General features: G+C 36.8%; 1 protein-coding gene across 3 annotated transcripts; it reads left to right on the top strand.

Annotated features, from left to right (window-relative positions):
* The first annotated feature begins 1,218 nt into the window (after positions 1–1,218).
* Positions 1,219–19,728, top strand: LOC107035485 (F-BAR domain only protein 2). Of its 3 annotated transcripts, XM_015252931.1 has the most exons (9): positions 1,219–1,698; positions 6,431–6,742; positions 7,000–7,257; positions 7,519–7,714; positions 7,778–7,912; positions 13,570–13,669; positions 14,058–15,050; positions 15,128–15,344; positions 16,958–19,728. In XM_015252931.1, exons 1-9 carry the CDS (start codon positions 1,669–1,671, stop codon positions 17,375–17,377), a joined length of 2,661 nt encoding a protein of 886 aa, XP_015108417.1. In that variant the 5' UTR covers positions 1,219–1,668; the 3' UTR covers positions 17,378–19,728. The 3 variants fall into 3 exon arrangements, with proteins under 3 accessions (XP_015108417.1, XP_015108408.1, XP_015108399.1); XM_015252922.1 differs by having other exon boundaries at positions 7,519–7,912; positions 13,570–13,660; XM_015252913.1 differs by having other exon boundaries at positions 7,519–7,912.
* The last annotated feature ends 715 nt before the right edge of the window (positions 19,729–20,443 follow it).

Genomic DNA, 20,443 nt, shown 5'->3' with positions numbered 1-20,443 from the left:
TAAATGATTTTATCCTATTGTTCCGCCTAATATGATAAAACAGCTTAAACAAATAAAAAAGAATACACACTGGTTTCTTAGGACCAAAATAAATTAGAGCGAGGTTGAAGACTAATGCTGTTCTTACGATAAACGTTCTTTCAAAATGTATTACCTACTTACTCAAAGATAAACAAACATTTCGCCCCAACATCCATAGAATTGGCTATTTATACACTCCCGCCAAAAAAATCAGCCGGTGGCTCTATGGCGCCCTCTGCATTGAGTTTAATAAAAACAACCTAATAAGTTGCTCTCGTGTCCGCCTCTGCTGTTTCCCGAGCTGGTTATTTTGTAATATAGATGGCGGGTCCGTTGCCCGTGGAGTGCCAAAGCACTCTGCTGCACAAGTGCGGGTTTTGTTTAAATAATTGTACACAAACACTGGATTTATGTAGAAGATAAAATTATAATGAATATATTTGCACTTTGACTTTCGTTGACAATAACAAATAGAAACTTTGAACACAAACTCAAAGGAGAAGATCTCTAGATCTTCACTAGTCCACGTAGGTGGTGGATCTGCTGTTAATTCTAGTCTTAAAATTATTCTAAGTCTAACGCGCGAAAAAGTCATCCCACTCGAAGGAGTGGGGAGCCAATCATGTCCTTGAACTTGGTCGATGGGGTTGGTCTCACACCCCCACAACCGTTCGCTCTAACCCAGCCCCAAACTCTCGGGCCTACGTGACCCAAACAAAGGGCCTCACCCACACATGTTGGGGAAAACAAGGGAAATTCTAAAGTTTTCTTGGGAAAGAAATAAACTCTCTCAAGAAAGGTTTTTTTGACTCCGACGGGTCAAATTGCACTCGAAAAACTCATCATATAAGAAAAAAGAGGTACTTGAAAGGGATTAACCTCCGGGTGGTCTGAGGATGTTGGGACATTCCCCAGTTTATTGCTCTTTTCCTGTTCTTGGGTTTTTCCCGAGTCTTTGTTCAATGAAAACCTAAACATTTCTCTATTTTAAAAATTATTAAAAAACATCTCGATGAATTGACTTAGAAATTGAAAATAATAAATTTGAATATAAATCCTAAAGTTAGGGAAAATGGCGGTCGCCTAGGGACCCTGCAACCGTCGCTGGTGCATATGCGACACTGCATCGAGTCCTCAGTGTTGGTAGCACTTCCCCCTACCACAGTGAGGAACAAAGCTTCCAGGATTAGAGGAAGAAGAAGAGTCCTCAGTGTTTGTCCGCGGCAGTCCGCGGCATCGTTCTATCCGCTGTCCGTGAACCTTTCACGGCGGAATCCATCACAACTTGATAATCCTCTATCGTCCGCAGCGAAAAGTGATAGTAAGGTGAGGTGTCACGTCGTATACCCATTTGCTCCGATATTTTGCACTCTGCCGATGCACCAGGAATCACCGAATCGCCCCAACCAAAGAACACAAATATTTGCGACAAAAAAAGAATCATCCGCCTATAGTCGTTCGTTTGTTACGATTGTTTTCTGCGTATGTATGGGAGTGATTTTTTAGTATTGGTGAAGCAATAGAGAAACAAGCTTCACACGAACAACGGCACTGAGGAATATCCGGGCGCGGTTTAGCGAGGAGTACGTTGAAACAGTAAATTATTACTCCCTATTATGTACTGAAAAATGGTCTGATTGACTCATCATGACTGTCGATTTTGCTGATTACTTCTGGGTGAGTTTAATCAACAATTCAATTATTCTATAGAATATACTCTACTAAATAAACACAAGTGATTACGTATTAGCTTGATGTCAGTGATTTCACGTCATGCCTCGCACATCTGTATTAGTACTTAGTCAGTTCATCTCTTGGTGCATTATGAAAGGTTAGGTCCATTGAAAATGCCGCTTTACTCGAAAAAAATGATTGATAAGATGAAAATCACGAGAAACATGTCAGCAGTTCGACTCATAATTCTTCCCGCAAAAAACGCATAAATGATGACGAGCGGGTTAACGTGTATGAAACGCTAGATTTGATGTGTCCTTCGGTATTTCTTTTGTTTATTCTCTTACGCTTTGCGGCTACCGTCCTTTCTCTTTTTCATATTCTACGATTTTACTCGGGAGTTTATACTCTTCTTGAGGGTTTTGTTGGCGTATATTAAATTTGCCAAAGAAGTAACCTCGATTTCAGTGGTGGGGACACGAGCACAAGGGGAGATTTGGGTAGAGTGGGGGTATACGGCTGAGGTTCCTCCTTTGCCAAGATAAGAAGTACTTCACTGGTTGGGTGAACAGGCCAATCGCTGGACGGTTAAGGAAAATTCGAGTTTCGTAGTAGGGTAAACAGGTCAATTTCTGGACGGGGGTTAGTTTCTGGACGATTTCAACTTAATATTCCACAAATAAAATGAAAATTGTATTAATTAATTCACCTCTCCATAATATCCTTTGAGTATAATCATGTGATCAATTATTTTCTTCTATTGATCAAGATTTAATAAATAAATAAAATATCACCCAGTCGTCCAGAAATTGGGGGTTTCGTCTACATTCAACTATTTCTCAATTTAATTATTCTTTGTTTTTTTATTTTCACTTCAAACAATTTTTTTCTGCTAATTAAAACATTCTTGAAGGTATGGGAGCCATCATATCGCCATTTAGGTGATTCTTTTATTTTAGATCCTATCACGAAACTCGAATTTCCTTTAACCATCCAGTAATTGGCCTGGTCACCCTAGAATCTAAAATAAAAAAATCGCCTAAATGAGGATATGACGGCTTCCATACCGTGAAGAATGTTTTATTTAGCAGAAAAAAATTATTGGAAATGAGAATAATAAAACAAAGAATAATTAAATTAAGAAATAGTTGAATACTGCCGAAACTCGTAATTTCTGGACGACTGGGCCCATTTTTTTTTTATTTATTAAATGTCGATCAATAAAAAAATAATTGATCACATGATTATACACGAGTAATATTATTGAAAGGTGAAATAATCAATATAATGTTCATTTTATTTATGAAATATTCAATGATGCAAGTTGAAATCGTCCAGAAACTAACCTCCGTCCAGAAATTGACCTGTTTACCCTTGTTGCATGTCACCTGTGCATTCGCATGTATAGGATCACATGACTATATGGGATCTTGTATTGAGAATCGGAAGAATATGCCGGAAATATTGGCATTCTGACATGAAATTTATAGACATTCGTTGATCATAAATATGCATTTTAGTAAATATGAAATACTTAGTGTTTTATGTGCCATTCAGATGGACTTTAGTATCGCGTGAAATTTTTGAGTCATACGAAAGTTCATCATATTCGCGACAAGTTGAAATTGCTTCAATTGTGTATCTATGTCAGGACTTCTGAGGACTGAGCATATTTGAGTAAGAGAGGGTGAATTTTTTCCATGTTCATAAATCAATGACAAATTTATCAATTGAGCTCGATGTAGGCTCATCCCAAAGGGAAAGATCCATACGTTCCAGGGAGAGAAATTGTCTCACCGAATATAAAAACCAATGAATTAACATTCTATAAAAATCTATTTTGCCCCACTCACCCCTACTTTGATCTTTCCCTTGCTGAAATTCTCTTCAACATTTGTAGTTAAACATTAGAGTTTCCATTTCCGTTTCTTTTGTTTAGCCGTTAGAAGACATTTCAAAAATCTAGTCTAGTATAGACTATTTGAGTAATGAAGCCTGCCGACTGACAGTACATCAGCCAGAGTCGTGCGGACACTGATTCTCAAAATTCGTATGGAATATTTGAGATTGGTGAGGCTTGTCGACTAAGGATGCAGCCGTGTGGACGATCAGAATCGTATGGACACTGATCCTCAAAAATTCGTGTACAATATTTGAGATTGACATGAAGCCTGTTGACACCAACCACAGTCGTGGCAAAATTTAAGCTGAATAAAAACCTCATAATTGATGAACTCTTTATGTTGAGTAGTCGGCAGCAGTTATTTTCTTATTGAAATTCCGATTCATTTTTCAATCACTTGTTACGTTTTCTAGTTGTTCACACAATTTGTTACGATTTCTTAAGGTTTCCTTCCCACAATGATGATCCTTTACATATCCCACGTAAGAAACACTCCACTCTGACGCGATTTAACATGATGAAAATACCTAATATTAAATAAAAACCGTTTTATGAGAGGAGCAAACAACGAAAAACAATATGAAGTGCGACCCTAGGGATAATATAGCGCGCGGCGCCAAAAATTTTGAATTTATAGGCGTTAAAGGTTGTGGTGCTAGGCGTAGCATGACTACATTATTATCATCCATAACGAGACACTGGAATGTAATTACTCTGTGGTTCGAATCGGATAACTCATAATTTTTTTATGCACGTTTCATTATAAGTTAGCTCAATTTGCGGGATCAGCTCTTTAAATTAATGGATTTATTTATTGGGATGATAATTAAGACGATTTTAATGAAATTTTGTACGTGACATGTCATATTGTATCGTTCTTTCGTGAAAAACATGCGATATTTTTTTAACCCAATAGTCTCTGAGAAACTTACAAAAGGATTGATATAAATTTCCAGATCCCATTTCGCTGCAAGATTTAACAACCCTCCCTCATCGATCAACTCTCAGAAATAATTACATCGTTTCGTAATTGCAATCTTTCCAGAAACCCACAGGATATACAGATAAACGATCCCAGCGACATTAGAAATAAATGAGAAGAAAAATAATGTAATTTTCAAGGCTCTTAGTTTTACGAGGTGAAAGACACAATAATCGGTGCAATTATGATCTTCGCATGACAAGTATCAGTTTCATATCCACACTTCCTCAGCTGATTCTTAACTGAAATAAAAATAATTAAATTTTTTCACCCGTTAATTTTGAGTTTGCACTGAGTAACTTGGAAAAGCGAGGGAAACCGGTCGAGCCAGTGGTACCTTAGCCTTGTCGTGTTGACGCGAATACAAACTCCGCTCGCCGCCACTATTCATCTCGGAACAAAGTCTTCATAGAATATAGAAGTGCAACATTGAGACTATTATCAAGTGAAGGAAAATGCCTCGAGTCATTATTTCATTCCTAACGTGTTTTTAGTAGCTCTGAGCGTCTCCAGGAGCATGCCATCTTGCATTCTTTATCAATCATATCATGCAGCGGCTGGAAAAAAGGGGAACTCTTGTGCGTCACTGGAAAATGCAATTGTCAAGCAATTGAGGGGGACAGACGACGCACTTCAGCGATCATTCTCGTGCATCGCGCGAAAAGGATAATTTACAAATAATTTTAAAAAACGAGATAGAGTGATTATGTCAAACGTTCCGTTATCTTAAGATAAGGTATCTCCCCTAATTACTGTGTTTCCTCAGAATCTCCAAATCACTCAGTTCATCCCACACAATATCGTATTGAAACGTCCATTGTATCACTGTCCATGAATGTCGGTACGACCTCTAAATCTCGACCCAAACACAATCTATCTAGTTGTACGTCCAGTGCACATTCAACATGGCATGAACATTGTCCTATGGCTTCGGTCGATAGCCCGAAGAAATTATTAACCCCGATGTTTCAAGAAAAAGGAGAGAAAACATGAACAAGTGGATAATTAGATTCGCCCAAAAAAGGGCAGCCTGAATCAAATAAAAAAATCGGTTTGAATCAAGCCGGACTGAATCATGCCGGGAATCCATTTGTTTCATGTCGATTTGACGGCATGAATCAAGTCGGACTTGGACAGATGCAAACCGGAATATCGGTCCGATTCAAGTTGACTTTTCGGCTAAAAAACGAAAAAAGAATGAAAGTTTATTGAGAAGAGTATGTGCAAGTCCTGGTAAATACGTGAAACAAAGAAAGATACCTTCAAATTGTGTAGTGAATCCAGATGATTTTTCAGCAAAGAGAAAGAAAAAATAGATGAATAATTAGAACGAAAATGGTCTTCAAATATTGAGAATTATGCAGTGCAACCATTTGTTGAAAATGGAGATCCTGTTCATGATTCGGAGATTGATAGCAATGAGATGCCTTATTTCAAATTGCTTCTTTTCTTTCTTAAATTTGTTTCATCCTCTCTACCAATAAATTCCTCTTAAAAATTTTTATATTTGGGACTCATCTATTCAAACGTGCGCTCAGTGCTACGGAACTGCTCGCGCGCTTGCTACTCATCCCATTCTACGTCGAACGTCCGGCCCCCATAGGTAGTGGGGATAAGATTGCGAGTCAAAGGGTTAAAGTCTGTATTCATAAATCAAATCATGAAATTCGAAAAAAAATTTCAAACAAGACTTCATCATACATACAAACACCATCTAAAAATCGCATATTCGGACTTTTTAGGCCATATTTAAGCACCATAATTCCAGGCGCTTTCAAGTGCTTCTTTCCTTCTCTCAGCTCTAATATATTTGCAAATTACGTGAAACCCGCTTTGTCATAATGTTCCAGGGTGAAAAAAATAATGGATTTGATGTGCTGTATCATAATATGAAACATGGAGTTGTGGCGAGCAAAGAATTGGCTGAATTTCTCCGAGAGAGATCGACGATCGAGGAGAACAACTACAAACTGCTCAGCAAAGTTGCTAAACAAGCAAGCAACAGTAGCAGTACACAGGGTACATTTGCACCAGTATGGGCAGCCCTGCGCGGTGCGGCTGAAAAACTCGCGGGTCTTCATCTTCAAATGGCCCAGCGAGTCTCAGAAATTATCAAAGATGTGTCGAAGTACGCTGACGAGCTTCACAAGAGGCACAAGGCTGTTAGTAGATCTGCATAATTGTTTTAAATTGAATGACTGACGGCCCACGATAGCAGTGGTATCTTATTTCTAAATGATTGTACAGTTTCCCTGGGCTTGTTATCAGTTTCCGCCCACTCGGTAGATTCCGTTCTATACTTTCATCGAAAAACATTAACACACACAGACAGAGAGAGGAGAGAGAGAGAGAGAGAGAGAGAGAGAGAGAGAGAGAGAGAGAGAGAGAGAGAGAGAAGTGATTACTTTTCATTTTTCAGGTTAAAGAGGAAGAATCCTCAACCCTCGAGGTCGTTCAGAATATTCAGAGCATCACAGTGACACTCCAGAAGGCCAAGGACATGTGCATGCAGAAGGCGTTGGAGTTGGAGAAGCTTAGGAAGGACAGTGCCAGCCAACGAGAGCTGGAGAAGGCTGAAGCCAAATTTAAGAAGACTCAGGATGACTATAGAACACTTGTGGATAAATACACTGCAGTTAGAAATGATTTTGAGACTAAAATGACAGCTGCATGTAGGGTGAGTTGACATCTGCCTATGTTGGTATTCTCAATCATTTATTTGAAAATCTTATGCACATTAAGGGGAGTGGACGACGAAACAAAAGCCAGAAATATGACCCAAGAAAAAATCTAAAATCTAACATGATCAAAATGAGTAATTAATCTAAAATCTTTAACATGATCAAAAATCTAAAATCTAAAATATGATCAATCTTTAACATGATCAAAATGAGTAATTAAGCATGGCTAAATGGATTTATCCGCCATGTACTTTCAGAGATTCCAAGACGTGGAGGAGACCCATCTCAGACACATGAAGGAGTTCCTCAACACCTACGCAGATGCGCTCCAAACGAATCACGAGCAGGTTGGACAGGTTCACATTGACTTCAAACGCCAGTGCCTGGACATGACGGTGGAAAAGCTACTGGAGCAATTTGTGCAGTCGAAATATACGGGTTTCGAACGGCCAGGTAATCATCGTGACTTTATCAACGACAGTACGAAAGCCACTGATGATGTACGTAATACGCCAGGCGCGATCGAGTATGACGAGGTGATGACGAGTCTAGCTGAGATTGCCAGTCAAACACACCAGTTGGAGGCGACTAATGACACAACAGCCAAGGATGCAACGACCAAAGGAACTAATGGAGAAACAGGCGTTGCTGGTAACAAATCGTATAAGAAAAGTCTCAATTGTAAGGGTTTGGGTAGTTGGGATGGGGAAGGGGAAAAAGAGAGGATTAAGGAAAAGGATAGAGACGCCACCACCAAGGGCTCACGTCGTACCACCTCGCTTCTCAACCTGTTCATGTCCAACTCCCAGGGTAGGTCTTCAAAATAAAATGAATGAAGTAAAAGAAAGATGATGATAAACAATCACAGTTACACAAATTTAATTTCAGTTCTTGCACTCGTGGTTCTTCTGCCTTGATACAAGAGGATAATAATATTTTTATACAGATTCCCAATTATCCCTCAAGAACTGTAGATTTTCATCCGTCTGTGATAATTCATCTCCTTCAGATCTTTAACACAATTTATTTTTCTTGTTATTTATTTGATTTTGTATCGGGGCAGATGATAACATTTATCACGTTTTTTTCAGCACATTTTCGTCAGCAAGAAACAATTCCTCGGGTATCTAGTTTTCACTTTAGAATCGTTCTCATTACGCTTTTTGTGGTCGTGTTTTCGAGCCCCCGCTTATCCATCGTTGCTCTAACAAAACGGGTGGAGGATGATGTACTGAAAGTCGCATATTCCAATTGCAATTTAGTTCATACAATGAGTTTTAATTAAATCGCGGCACTTATTTTTGTTCTGTTTCCGTTGTTTTGATAAATGAAAAAAAGGGGAACGAGTAAGTTTTCATGAGAGCGAAAAAATATGAGCGATGAGTGATTGTTTCAGAGAGACAGAGGCAAGCAGGGTCTGGTTCGGCACCAGTCATACCTCAGGGCAACAATCCGCCTACTGCCGTTCCACCTCCCAGCATCTCCAGGAACCCTTTAAGAGGATCTAAATGTAACTCCTTATTAATCGTGAATTATCTGAACTCTAGAAAATCTTTCTAAACGAGTATTGGAAAATTCAATCGACTGCAATTTGTCGGGTAATTGACGAGGCCAAGGAGATTTATTTCATTCAATCATGATTACAATAATTAAGAATGTCATTCGCTCTACTGAGTCTCTTAACAATTAGAGAACCTTCGCTGTTCAATCATTCTATTTTTATTCATTCCTTTTATGAATAATAGAAAGTATTCCTTCACCAAACAATTATTCTCACCAATAGTTTTTTCAGTTACATAGTTTTTTTTCAATTGATTTTATGATAAAAATTCTCTTTATCCCCTTGGTCTATTCAAATACCCGATTCACATGACTCTACAGTGATGTCTGTTCGTAAAGTAAATTGATTAATTGCAGTCGTTCTCACATACCACGAACAAGAACGACATTTAATTCACTTAAACGTAAACACATTTTCTCACTGCTGTTTTGTTCGCCCTCCAACGAAGAACATTTAGATACCCTGCCTTTTAACTTTAAATTCTATTCATAGCTTTTTCAATTTGATTCAAACGTTCTTGCACGTGCAAGCAAGTACCGCATCGTTTTTCCAATGATAATTTACAAAATTTCAACATCTTCGAATCTTGTTTGCTGTTCAAAAGGGTATTGACTATCGTTGCCTCTTTCTCAACGGGCCAAAACATGGATTAAAATGTTGATAGTGGGTTCTGAAGGGAAAGGTGAACTGTCTTGATGATATCTATCTGCCTTGTTATTTGTTTTACAGAATATGTACTTTCTGCAGGTTTATTGTATATTACACTGGTGATACGTACAACATTACCTCCACTCTGCACCCTAGAACACGCTGTTCACTGGTCAATGGCAAAATTAATCATTAATCAATCTTCTTTGAATACCTGCTGATGACAAAAAAACGCTAACACCTTAATGTTAAACACCAGCTTATTAGATTGACTTCTAATTCTGAAGATGGATGATATAGGGAGATGAGTGTATTTAATCCAGTCGATAAAATAGACTGATCTCCTTCTAACCATTTGTATCAGGATTATTACCACAATGGTTTTACCTAAATTGTTTTTCTAACAATCATTATGGGGCACTGACAGCAAGGGGCCTTCATTGACACTCTTTCCGGGATTGAAACAGTCCAAGTCCATCCGATTGCGACTACTTATCATTGCTCGTTCTTTTCATTTTTTACGTTTTATTTACAACAAACCGTCCACAATTATCCATTGCAATTATTTACACGATGAACGAGAGTCGGATAGTTTCATTCAATCATCGTGTAGTGTGAAATGCACTGTGTACCTTTGTAATTCGTCTTTATGCGACTGAAGAGGGAACATTTTGATAAAGAAGTGTTCAATGTTGAAAATAGAGTAAAAATTCTTGAAAACATTACATGGCAAGTCACGTGACCGTGTAGCAGATTGTTTATTTTAGAAATTTTTACGAACTCGGGAAAACTGTGAGGCAAAAGATGAATGTTCTTTTTTAATTCCGAAAATTTTATTGAATTGAAATCTCGTATATACTTTCGAACGTGATCTTGATAGTTTTTTTCCTGTTTTGATAGTCTGGAATATTCTCCAGTTGCCATTCAGTTTTATATAGCGCTGGAGTACCTAAAAATTATGACTGTAGGATTTAAAAAATGCGGAAAAACATTCTCGAATAGTGTTTTTTAATGACATTGGGAAATAAATCCAATAGAAAGGAAATTGCAAATTAATAATTTACCGTATCTAATGGCTGTTAGATGGTCAGTTGCTGTGATAAATTATCAATTTGCGATCTCCTCTCCCTATAGGACTTCCCTTTGAAAATCCCTTTGAAAATATTCAGTTTTTTTCTTTTCTTTTTTATTGAACAATTATAATTTCTAAGAACTCTGGCATGATATAAAATCAAATGAAAATTGGCGAATACTGTGAAACATAAGGATGAAAAAATAATCGAGACAACGTTCGGAAGTTAACACACCCGGGCCTTGAAACGTAATTCTAACCAAAGGAGTGATATTTGTGAGTCTTTGTAGAAAAAGTACGTTGAGATGGAAAAATTTAGTTAGTGACTCTCACGGAGAAAAATTGCGATTTTTTAGTTTAAATAAGTCTTGGTTTTGTTTTTCTCAATGAAGAGGGATGCGCGTGCGAGAGGGTTAAAAATTACGTTTTGGCTCACATTTTTTCCTGTGCAAACAGATCTGAATTTTCATTAACACATCTTGAGAATTACACGGAAAACAATTTTTTTTTTTACGGAATCGACGTCATACCCCACAATTACGTTTTACTTCTTGTAAAATGTTTTGCTCAGTGTACCTCTCCAGGAGAAAAATGAATTGAAGACGTTTTACACTCGAAGAGCACTTTCCACGCAATAAAAATCATTACACAGCTAGAAATTTGTATTGAGTAATTATCAGAGGGGAGATATGGACTTGAATGAAAGACGTTGAGGGGCAAGGGGCGATGAGTGATGCCTCAGGTGAGCCGTCAAATTATTACAAATTATTGTTTCTTAACTCAATTTTTATCGACTAATGCATGGCTCACTGTTTTTGTGTTTTATTCTAATGAAATGAGATTTCATAAAAAATTTTGTACTTCCCAAGAGTTGCAATGTTATTCTGCGATTTCTTATGAGTCCCCTAATAGCTGTCGAAGCGTAATCTATCTCCAAACTGACAAAAATATTGAATCATCAGTTTGCATGATTTTTTTTCCCCAATTAATCATTTAGTCTTGAAGGATTTTTTAATTTGTTAGAAAAACAATTTATCAAGTTTTTAGCGACTAATTTAGGTGATGGTTGCTGTTTGAGTTCATATTAACCCATTGCGGTACGGAGCTCACGAGAAGCATCGGTGTGAGGGAAGTGGGGGGTTCGTCTGAGTATTAGTGCGCCATAAGAGTAGCAGGCGACGCACGCACACTAGTACAAAAAGATGAAAAGTGGGGTACCGTGATGTGCCGCAGTGGGTTAAAAATAGATCGCCGTTGATAGTAAGCTCCATCGCCGTTAATAATCTTGCATTTGACCTGCTATATGCACAATTAGCCTCTCTCTACCTTGTATCAATTACAATACCGCTACTGATCTGTTTTCGCCAGTAGAAAATGAAAACTTTTGTGAAATAGGGTGAGTGAAAATATATGGGCAATTAAATGACCAGCTATACATATTTTTCCCCCTGCATGAGATAAACAATTGATTTTGATTGGATTCACGTGTAGAAAAATTCAAGGGCGCACTCACTAGAGGTTTCTATTGGAAATTCTATTGAAAAGCAATAGGTTTTGATTTTTCCACAGAACATCGTGTTGAGATTTTTTCAACGTATGTTACTCGGTATGAGTTTTCCAAGTTTTTCCACTGTATTTGCCTTTCTCTTTCATTTCTTTTAATCCATCGAAAAAATCTTGAATTATTTCTGCCGAGGAGTTCTAATAACATGAAAGATCTCTTGATTATTTTAAGTTGAATATTTTCCATTAAAAAAAGGTGAAGAAACTTCGCAATATTCAATAACCATTAGAAAAACAAACAACTAGAATTTTGAATAGTCTATAGCAGATGTATTAAGGTGTTTCATGTGTAGATCTCCGGGGGTGAAACGGAAGTGGGGTCCTATTGTTATCGACCCTGATTCAATCGCCGAACACGAAAAATCCAAATTTTCAAATAGTTTTCCATTATAATATTGACGTTTTGAGCTTCGATTTTTTTTGTGAATTAACAAAGACAAATAAAAAATGGACCATTTGCCTCCAATTAAAAATATTAAACGTTGGAACGGTAAATTAGTAACGGACGCAGTGTATAATTTACGTATGCAACAATCGGGGACGGGGAAAAGTAGGAGAAAGACCGATGACAACGATGAGGGCGATGAGCACACGAGTAAAACACCTTGCCTTGAGGGGTGACGAGTTATAGACTTAGAGACAATGAGAAAACAGATGATTTGGCGAATCAAGTTGAAAATAATAAAAGTATTAAAAAATAGTAGACTACAATTCATACAATCAATATTCTCATTTGAACATTGCAAATTCATAATTTTTTTTCTACAACGCAAGATCTGAGAAAATTTTGGAAAAATTCCCAGTGATGCGGCATACTGAGATAGTTCTTCCTTGAATTTTTCGATTTTTTTTCATTATTTTGACTTTTTACATGAAACACCTTAAGATTTTTTCTTGAATTTTTTCATACGCTTTTTCAATGGTGGACTAAAAATCGTAGAGATTCTTCCTTCGAGAATTGTTTATTTGTTCTTTATAGGCAGTGTCTACACACACGGTATATGGTAATTACCATAGACCCAAGAGAACGTTTGCCATGTATGGAAGACTTGTTTTTTCATGGATCTGTGGAAAGTACCATTGATGGAAGATTTTACCATACGTCTATGGTTTTTACCATGCATCTATGAAAGGGCCATAAACACATGGAAAAAAATTACCATTCGCCGTAAACTTTACCTTACCAAAGCACCACAGGCGACAGGAAAGAAAACCATAGAAGCATGGCAAAAACCATAGACGTATGGTAAAACCTTCCATCAATAGTACTTTTCATAGATACATGGTAAAAAAACAAGCCTTAGATACAGGGTAAAGGTTACCTTGGATCTATGTTAATTATCATGTACCGTGTGTGTAGACACAGCCTTCTTTATATTGCATCCGAATGACTATTTTCATTACTAGATCTCCGGGTAATTATTGAATGATTTTATTAAATTCTGTGTGTGGTGATATCAACAGGGTTTCTTCGCAGTAGACGAGAGAAGAGAAAGGAGAAAAAGGCGAAGAAAAAGAAGGACTCGGTGGATACAAGCAGTAACAAGGAAGAAAAGTCTGATCTGTCAGTATATGCATGATCAGCATACCCAGTGCGACTCATAAATTGTTATTGCAATATTTTTAATATAACCGTGACTAGTTATGATATAGAAGGACATGGCCGCTGGGGTTACTGAAAATCTTTTAATTCATGAACTGGAAGAATTTTCATTTCCCAAAAAAGATAAATAGTTAATTTGATTGAGAGACCCCTTGTGTTTCTCCCATCCAAACGTTCATTCCGCATTATGACTAGTCATATTTTATGCTGAAAAACGTATGTTATATAATCAAAGAGAATTCGATAATTTCCTGAAGCGCGAAGTACACTGGGCTTGCTGAAAGCTTAACAATCTCCTGAATAATGAACTAACATTGATTTTTTTTTTGAATGCCGAATATTCAAATAGAGAGGAGAAGGACGAGAGCCGAAAGTCCGAAACGCCAACACCCGAAGTGGATGAGGATGGTTTTTGCATAAGGCCAAAGCCCGATCCGTGGGAAAATGAGAAAGGTTTTTACTCGAGTTCGGACACTGAATCAGAGGACGAGAGAGAGAGAAAAATAAGAGTTGAGATAAAGCCATTGAGCAATGGTGGTGCACCCATGAGTGCAAGTGTCGATGAGTTGAGAGCAACTGTTGAGAATCTCTCGTTGTCACCGGCACCCACGGGTCGCAGGGGTTCAAATACCGATTCGGATCATCTTATGAAGAGATCTCAGTCAGTTTCTCAACAGCTTGGTAAACCAAGTTCAGATTTACTTGGATTAAATTTATTCAATCCAAGTAGTACACCATCGAGTGCCTCAACACCTACAGCGAGTCATCCTTATGCACCTTTGCAGAGTCCGCCACCAACGTCATCGTCACCAGTGCCACAGAGTGCACCACCACAATTGACAAGTTTACATAGTAAATTTCCTGAGGGTGATTTATTTTCGGAGGTTGGTGATATTACACCTGCATTGCCACCTAAGCAATCAGCCTCGTCTACACCTACGGGGTCAATTGCTATTCCAAGACCACCTTCACGACGCAGTGAGGGCCCAACTAGAGGCCGAGCATCGCCTGCCACTATATCAAGGGCTGACAGTGTCGCTAGTTTGGAGTTTCGCACTGCTGGAGTTGGTGTGGGATCGTCTAGGGGACCGTCACCTCTCACCATTGGACTTGCTGATACCATTCCTCTTGCAGTGGCTTTTCACGAGATTGTTCACTCGTATTTTAGGGGAACTGATGAAAATCGCTGTCAGGTGAAACTCAGTGGTGACATGATGCTATCGTTTCCTGCGGGAATCGTGGCTGTATTGGCAAATAATCCCAGTCCTGCTAAACTGTTGTTTAGAATCAGGAATAGTAATCGTCTTGAAAGATTACTGCCCAATAGCCAACTTCTTAGCATGTGAGTATTTTTTGGATTTTTGTGGTGTTTGTGAGGGGAATGAGAGTCCTAATGGGTTCTTTATGTTGGTTACTCAGTGATGCCACTCAGACGACATCAGACTGTACAATATTCGAGTTTAATATGAGTGCCTTAACCACATTGCTACGTCGTCAGGCAGAGCAGAACCCCTCGGCCTCGTACTTCAATGTGGACATTCTCAAGTATCAAATTAAGAATAAGGAGGGCGCAGGCTCTTGTCCATTTCAACTAGTGGCGTACTGGAAGTGTGAGTCCACACATACAGATCTCAAGGTAATGCTGTCTTAATTATTTAAAAATCTTTGCTCAATTTGCTACTTTATATCAAATTGACCGAATTCAATAAGTCAGTGGTTCGGAAATTAATGGCACATCAGATTTTAAGATTACAAAATTTTAATCATCTGAATTTATTTTTTTCACCAACTTGGAAGACTGCAAGTTTCCAGATACCCTTGGAGATTCTACCTCGTTAGTTTCCATTCATAAATTAATTTATAAAATACACATAAATTAATTTGATTAATTTAATGATTTGTACCTTCAAAACTTAATATTTCATTTAAGCCTCATGAAAAATTGTTATTTTTGTAGTATCACAAATAGTTACTTGTAGAAATGTCAATTTTTTAAATATTTTATAATACAAAAATTCAATAAACGTGTTTCAATATTTTTTTTTCGGATTTCACAGATGCCATGGATGTATGTAGGTTCTTTCATTTCTCGTAAACTTTTTCAAGATTTCAGGATCTTGTCAATTTCAAAAACTTGTCTCAAGATTTTATGAGCTGTCAGTGCCGCCTAGAGGAAACAGTGCGTTGAAATTGTGACGTTTAACTCATCAAAATGCTGATGAATTTTCGTGGAAATGAGATAAGAACAAAATGAGTTTTATTTATAAGTTTGTTCTTGAAAAACGCCCAAAGTGACCATTTTACTCTAATGTCTCTCATCCCAAATTTCAGATCAACGCAGTTTTTAATTAGAAAAAAAAAGATTACCTGAATTTCCAGCATTCACGTTGCTCTACCAGAAGATATCCACCCTTATCTCCCTTAAGGCCTGGGTATACTATCTTTCGAATGTTATCTGGATTTTTTTTTATTTTTCGTAATCCAAATTGTCAATTGAGTGGTACATCATGTAGAAATTCCCAAAAATTATGATAGAATGATAAAAGAAAAAATAGAAAAAAATTTGAACTTTTTCAAAGAGCGTTTTTAATTGAGATTCATAATGAGTTGAAAAAAGTGGAAATTACAAATATCTGATTCGCTGTGGCAAATTATCTATTAACTGTCATTTTCCATGGTGGATAACAAAACACTAACTCCTCATGAGAAGTGACAGCTAGATATCTCAATTTTCAAAACAGTGGTATGTAGTCATGTGCCATTTTTATGTGATAAAAGTGTGATTAAAAAATTCTCCAAAATATTACAACTTTTTTCAAAGAGCCTTTTCCATAATAAATGTCTCTGTGCAATGTGAGAAAAGATTTACGAAATCAGTCTTCCCCCTGCATATTATTGAGTAACACGACGGCATTTGTCACCGTAAATCAGATACATTTTTCAATTTCTTGTTATTCAACTTCTGAATATAAATTAAAAATGCTCTTTGAAAAAATGAAGAATTTTTTCTACTTTTTTTTGATTATTAATTCATAATTTTTTTAAACATGTGCATGATGCAGGACTTAATTGACAATTTTGAGATGACGAAAGATGAAAAAAAACATCGAGATAACGTTCGAAAGATAGTACACCCGGGCCTTAAATTCAAAGAAATTCATAAAAAAATGTTTTCAAAGTTGAGTTAACTCTACCAACTTCTCTACTTTTTACTAATGACTCCTTTTTATTTGTCATTTTCATCCATAGATCGACTACAAGTACAACAGTCGTGCAATGGCCTCCCCAAGTCCCCTCCTGAATTTGCACGTAGCAGCCCCTATAGACGGTGGCTTCAAGACTCTCCACAGTAAGCCCTCAGCCCAGTGGCTGCCCGATACAAACAGATTACTTTGGAAATTCACCGAGCTGTCTCAGCACAGTGAGAGTAATGGAGTTGGTTCATTGAAAGCGCGAGTTGAGCTTGAACGTGGTCCAGGATCTCAAGGGACTATTGTAACTCAGTTCAATTGTGAGGGAACAACTCTCTCAGGCGTTGAATTTGAACTTGTCGGTGCTGGGTACAGACTGAGTCTCGTGAAACGGCGATTTGTATCCGGCAAATATATTTGCGATGGAGACAGCGATCCAAGAACTCGTTACGCTGCTCCACCCTCTAGCACCGAGTGACGTTTACCCGAGTGGTAGCCAAAGTGGGAAACACAGCCAACTTAATCGTAATCGATTCTGTATTGCTCACTGCCGATGCCTTAGACGATCCAATGGACATTGTGCCCAACGGGGATTTAAACCCAAATTACAAACGTGGGATTGAGGGAAGACTAATAAGAGTTTTCGGAATTGAGAATATTCAATTGAAGATATTCATGTGTTAATATTTCATGCATACAAAAGAAAGAAGTTTCAAAACTATTAATGTTAAGATAATAAGTTCCTGGTTGCTTTCTGGAAACATAAAATTATAGAATTAAAAGTTAATGGGTCCATGTACCCGATTCTTAAAATACACAGTCCCAATTTTCACAGATTTTTTTTAAATTAAGGGTACAAGGCTGCTATGAGTTGGAAAAATCAAGAATTATTTAAGTGAGGATCTCTCAATGTTTCTCCTGTATTCCTAATTATCTCCTTTCTGTGTTTTAACATGAATGCAAAGACTGATAATTCGTGTAAAAAAAGTAATTGGTCATTGGCCGCGTAAAATCCTAAAATAATATGATGAGTGAAAAAGCAGTGCCGTGTACTCTATTTTTTAAATAAAACAACTTTTTTCTCCAGAATGTTCTAAAAAAATCAGGGGTCTAACAGCGAAAAAAAATTTGTCAATTTTGCGGAAAAAATTGTTGTCCATCTGAAAAATGAAGTATACTGGATAATTTTTTTGACAATAAACAATGAGTTTTACCACACATGGAATATAGAGAAAACATGGAGATCATCATTCAACCCGTCATGTTTAAAATACATAGCAATATCCCCTCAAATATAAATGTAAGTTTTCTATAAAAAGATACATTAATTCTGAAAAATAACTTAGAAATTTATAATTCAGATACTTATCATAACTCGGAGGCCGAATATTGAAAATGTAACAATACTGTGAAAATATGGACTCTTACAAATAGAGAATTGAACCATTTCTTGATTTTACGTTCGTACAGAGTTGATGAACAACGACTTTTAAAAATTAATAGATAACACGGGAGAATTTTCTATTCAACATCCTGCAACTTGGAAAACTCAGTTATCTACCCTTAAAGGCTGTTGGATACCAAAGAGATATATGATCGTTTCTGATATTGGATGAGCTTATTATTCATTTGGGTTCCTTGTGAAAAGATATGTACGAACACCAAAGGCTTCCTAAGGAATAGAAATGCGAACACAAAATTTAAGGGAATTAAATTAAATTTCATTTGTAAATAGACATGTCTTCAGTTAGAAAATCGTCTTTATGATCTTTTTTTTATTGAATAGGAAGGTAGGGTAGAGGACGAGTGCACTGGCAAGATTTTCTACGCAAAAATGGCGAGGAATTTCGATCTATTTCAGTTAGGAGAAACTTCCGTTGTTAACCCTGTAGTGATCGCGCTTTCGTAAGCGTCCCACTCGCTCTACAGTGGCACCTATATGCTGCGTATGGTTTAGCGGGGATTCCCTCACGATGCAACCACTTAAAGGTCGAGAGATAGGAAAATATTTTATTTGAGAATGCTGAAAATGAAGTTGAAATTTGTTTGTTCTTTGGTGTCCAAACACATTTACCCGTAGCCAGAATAATTTGCCATTTTCTATTGCACTGGATGATTGTGTTAGTTCTTGTTTCGCATGTTGAAATGATTATTTATCCATAATAATTGCGTTAATATACTCGTTACATTGTTCCATATTGTTAGTTGTTGTCATGTTAAACACATGAAATAGACAAATTCAATTATGGTAATTTCGAATCCTTGAATTCGTGGATGATGTTACAATTACTTTCCTTCGAAGTATTCTTTTTTGCTTTTTGCCGCGTGCAAAGTTTATTTGAGAGCAATAATAAGCGATGACTGTATACAAACAAGAGTCGTCAATCTGAATATTACGAATGTTCTTGTGTAAACTTGAGCAACATATACTCATTGTAAATCTTTGGAACGTATGATATTTTACAGAAACATTCCCCTTGACCTCTCCTGAGCAGGTCCACTCGGATTTACTCATCAATTACATATCTGCAGAAAGAGAATGTTTCGCAGACGATAATGAAGAGGAATCAATGATTCATTTGTTTTGGATCGATTGAAACGGCACTTTAAATTATTTCATAAATCATTCCAATTAAACTGATAATTAATTGAATAATTGATGATTATATTTTAAGTTGTCAATATTTCGGTTTTTATAACAATGTCATTTGTATTATAAATGAAGAATAAATACGAAAAAATTTATAAAACACGTTTAACCGAGGACGTTAACGTGAATCAGTGTGGACACGGCTGTAAATAATCTCAATAAAATTATATCAAAAAGAATATTTACATAAATGACGATTGATGATTGTAATGAACAAAAATTCATTTTAAATTATAAGGCTAATGTAAAATTGATTTCTATATTTCAGCACATGCTCAATCTTTATTTTTTCGGTTAAAAACAGGTATCAATTCATTTTCGGTGGATCTGGCCAATATGACCGTCGCTTGTGGGTGTACAATTGAGTGATTCTGTCTACCCTGTTGGTAACAGAAAAGGTGGAATGCCATCTTGTTGATTCTTTTTTGGTAGGTTTGGTCGGGAAAAAATAATGCATTTCACTTTTATGTAAAAATCTTTCATCTTTTCGGGGAGAGGACAAGTACCGTCATCTTATTTCTTCGCATATTCGTGATGAAACTTGTAAATTTTCTTTGTTAATTGAGGCAAATCCAATTTTATTAACATATTTCATTTCTTTTTCATTTAAAATGTTGGAAAATATTAGAATCAAAACTTTAATAATTAAAAAAAAAAAAGTCTTAATATTCTATGTGCAAAAAATTCCATGAGAAAACCTAGTGAATTCGCTAAAAAATTATATTGGGTTTCTATTGAACTTTCTATTAATTTTTGGCCAATTATGTTGCGAAATTCGGCAGCTTAGAAGCGATTTCAAGATCATCCCCATTTTTTGAGTATTCATAATTAAATTTATTACTTATTTTTTTTCTTTTGTCAATTGATTTTTTTGACAATAGTGTGTGTGTGGGG

The sequence above is a fragment of the Diachasma alloeum genome, unplaced genomic scaffold, assembly GCF_001412515.2.
Source record: "Diachasma alloeum isolate Michigan unplaced genomic scaffold, Dall2.0 Dall_scaffold_00176, whole genome shotgun sequence".
Lineage (NCBI taxonomy): Eukaryota > Metazoa > Arthropoda > Insecta > Hymenoptera > Braconidae > Diachasma > Diachasma alloeum.
This window is presented reverse-complemented; position numbering and strand designations above follow the sequence as displayed.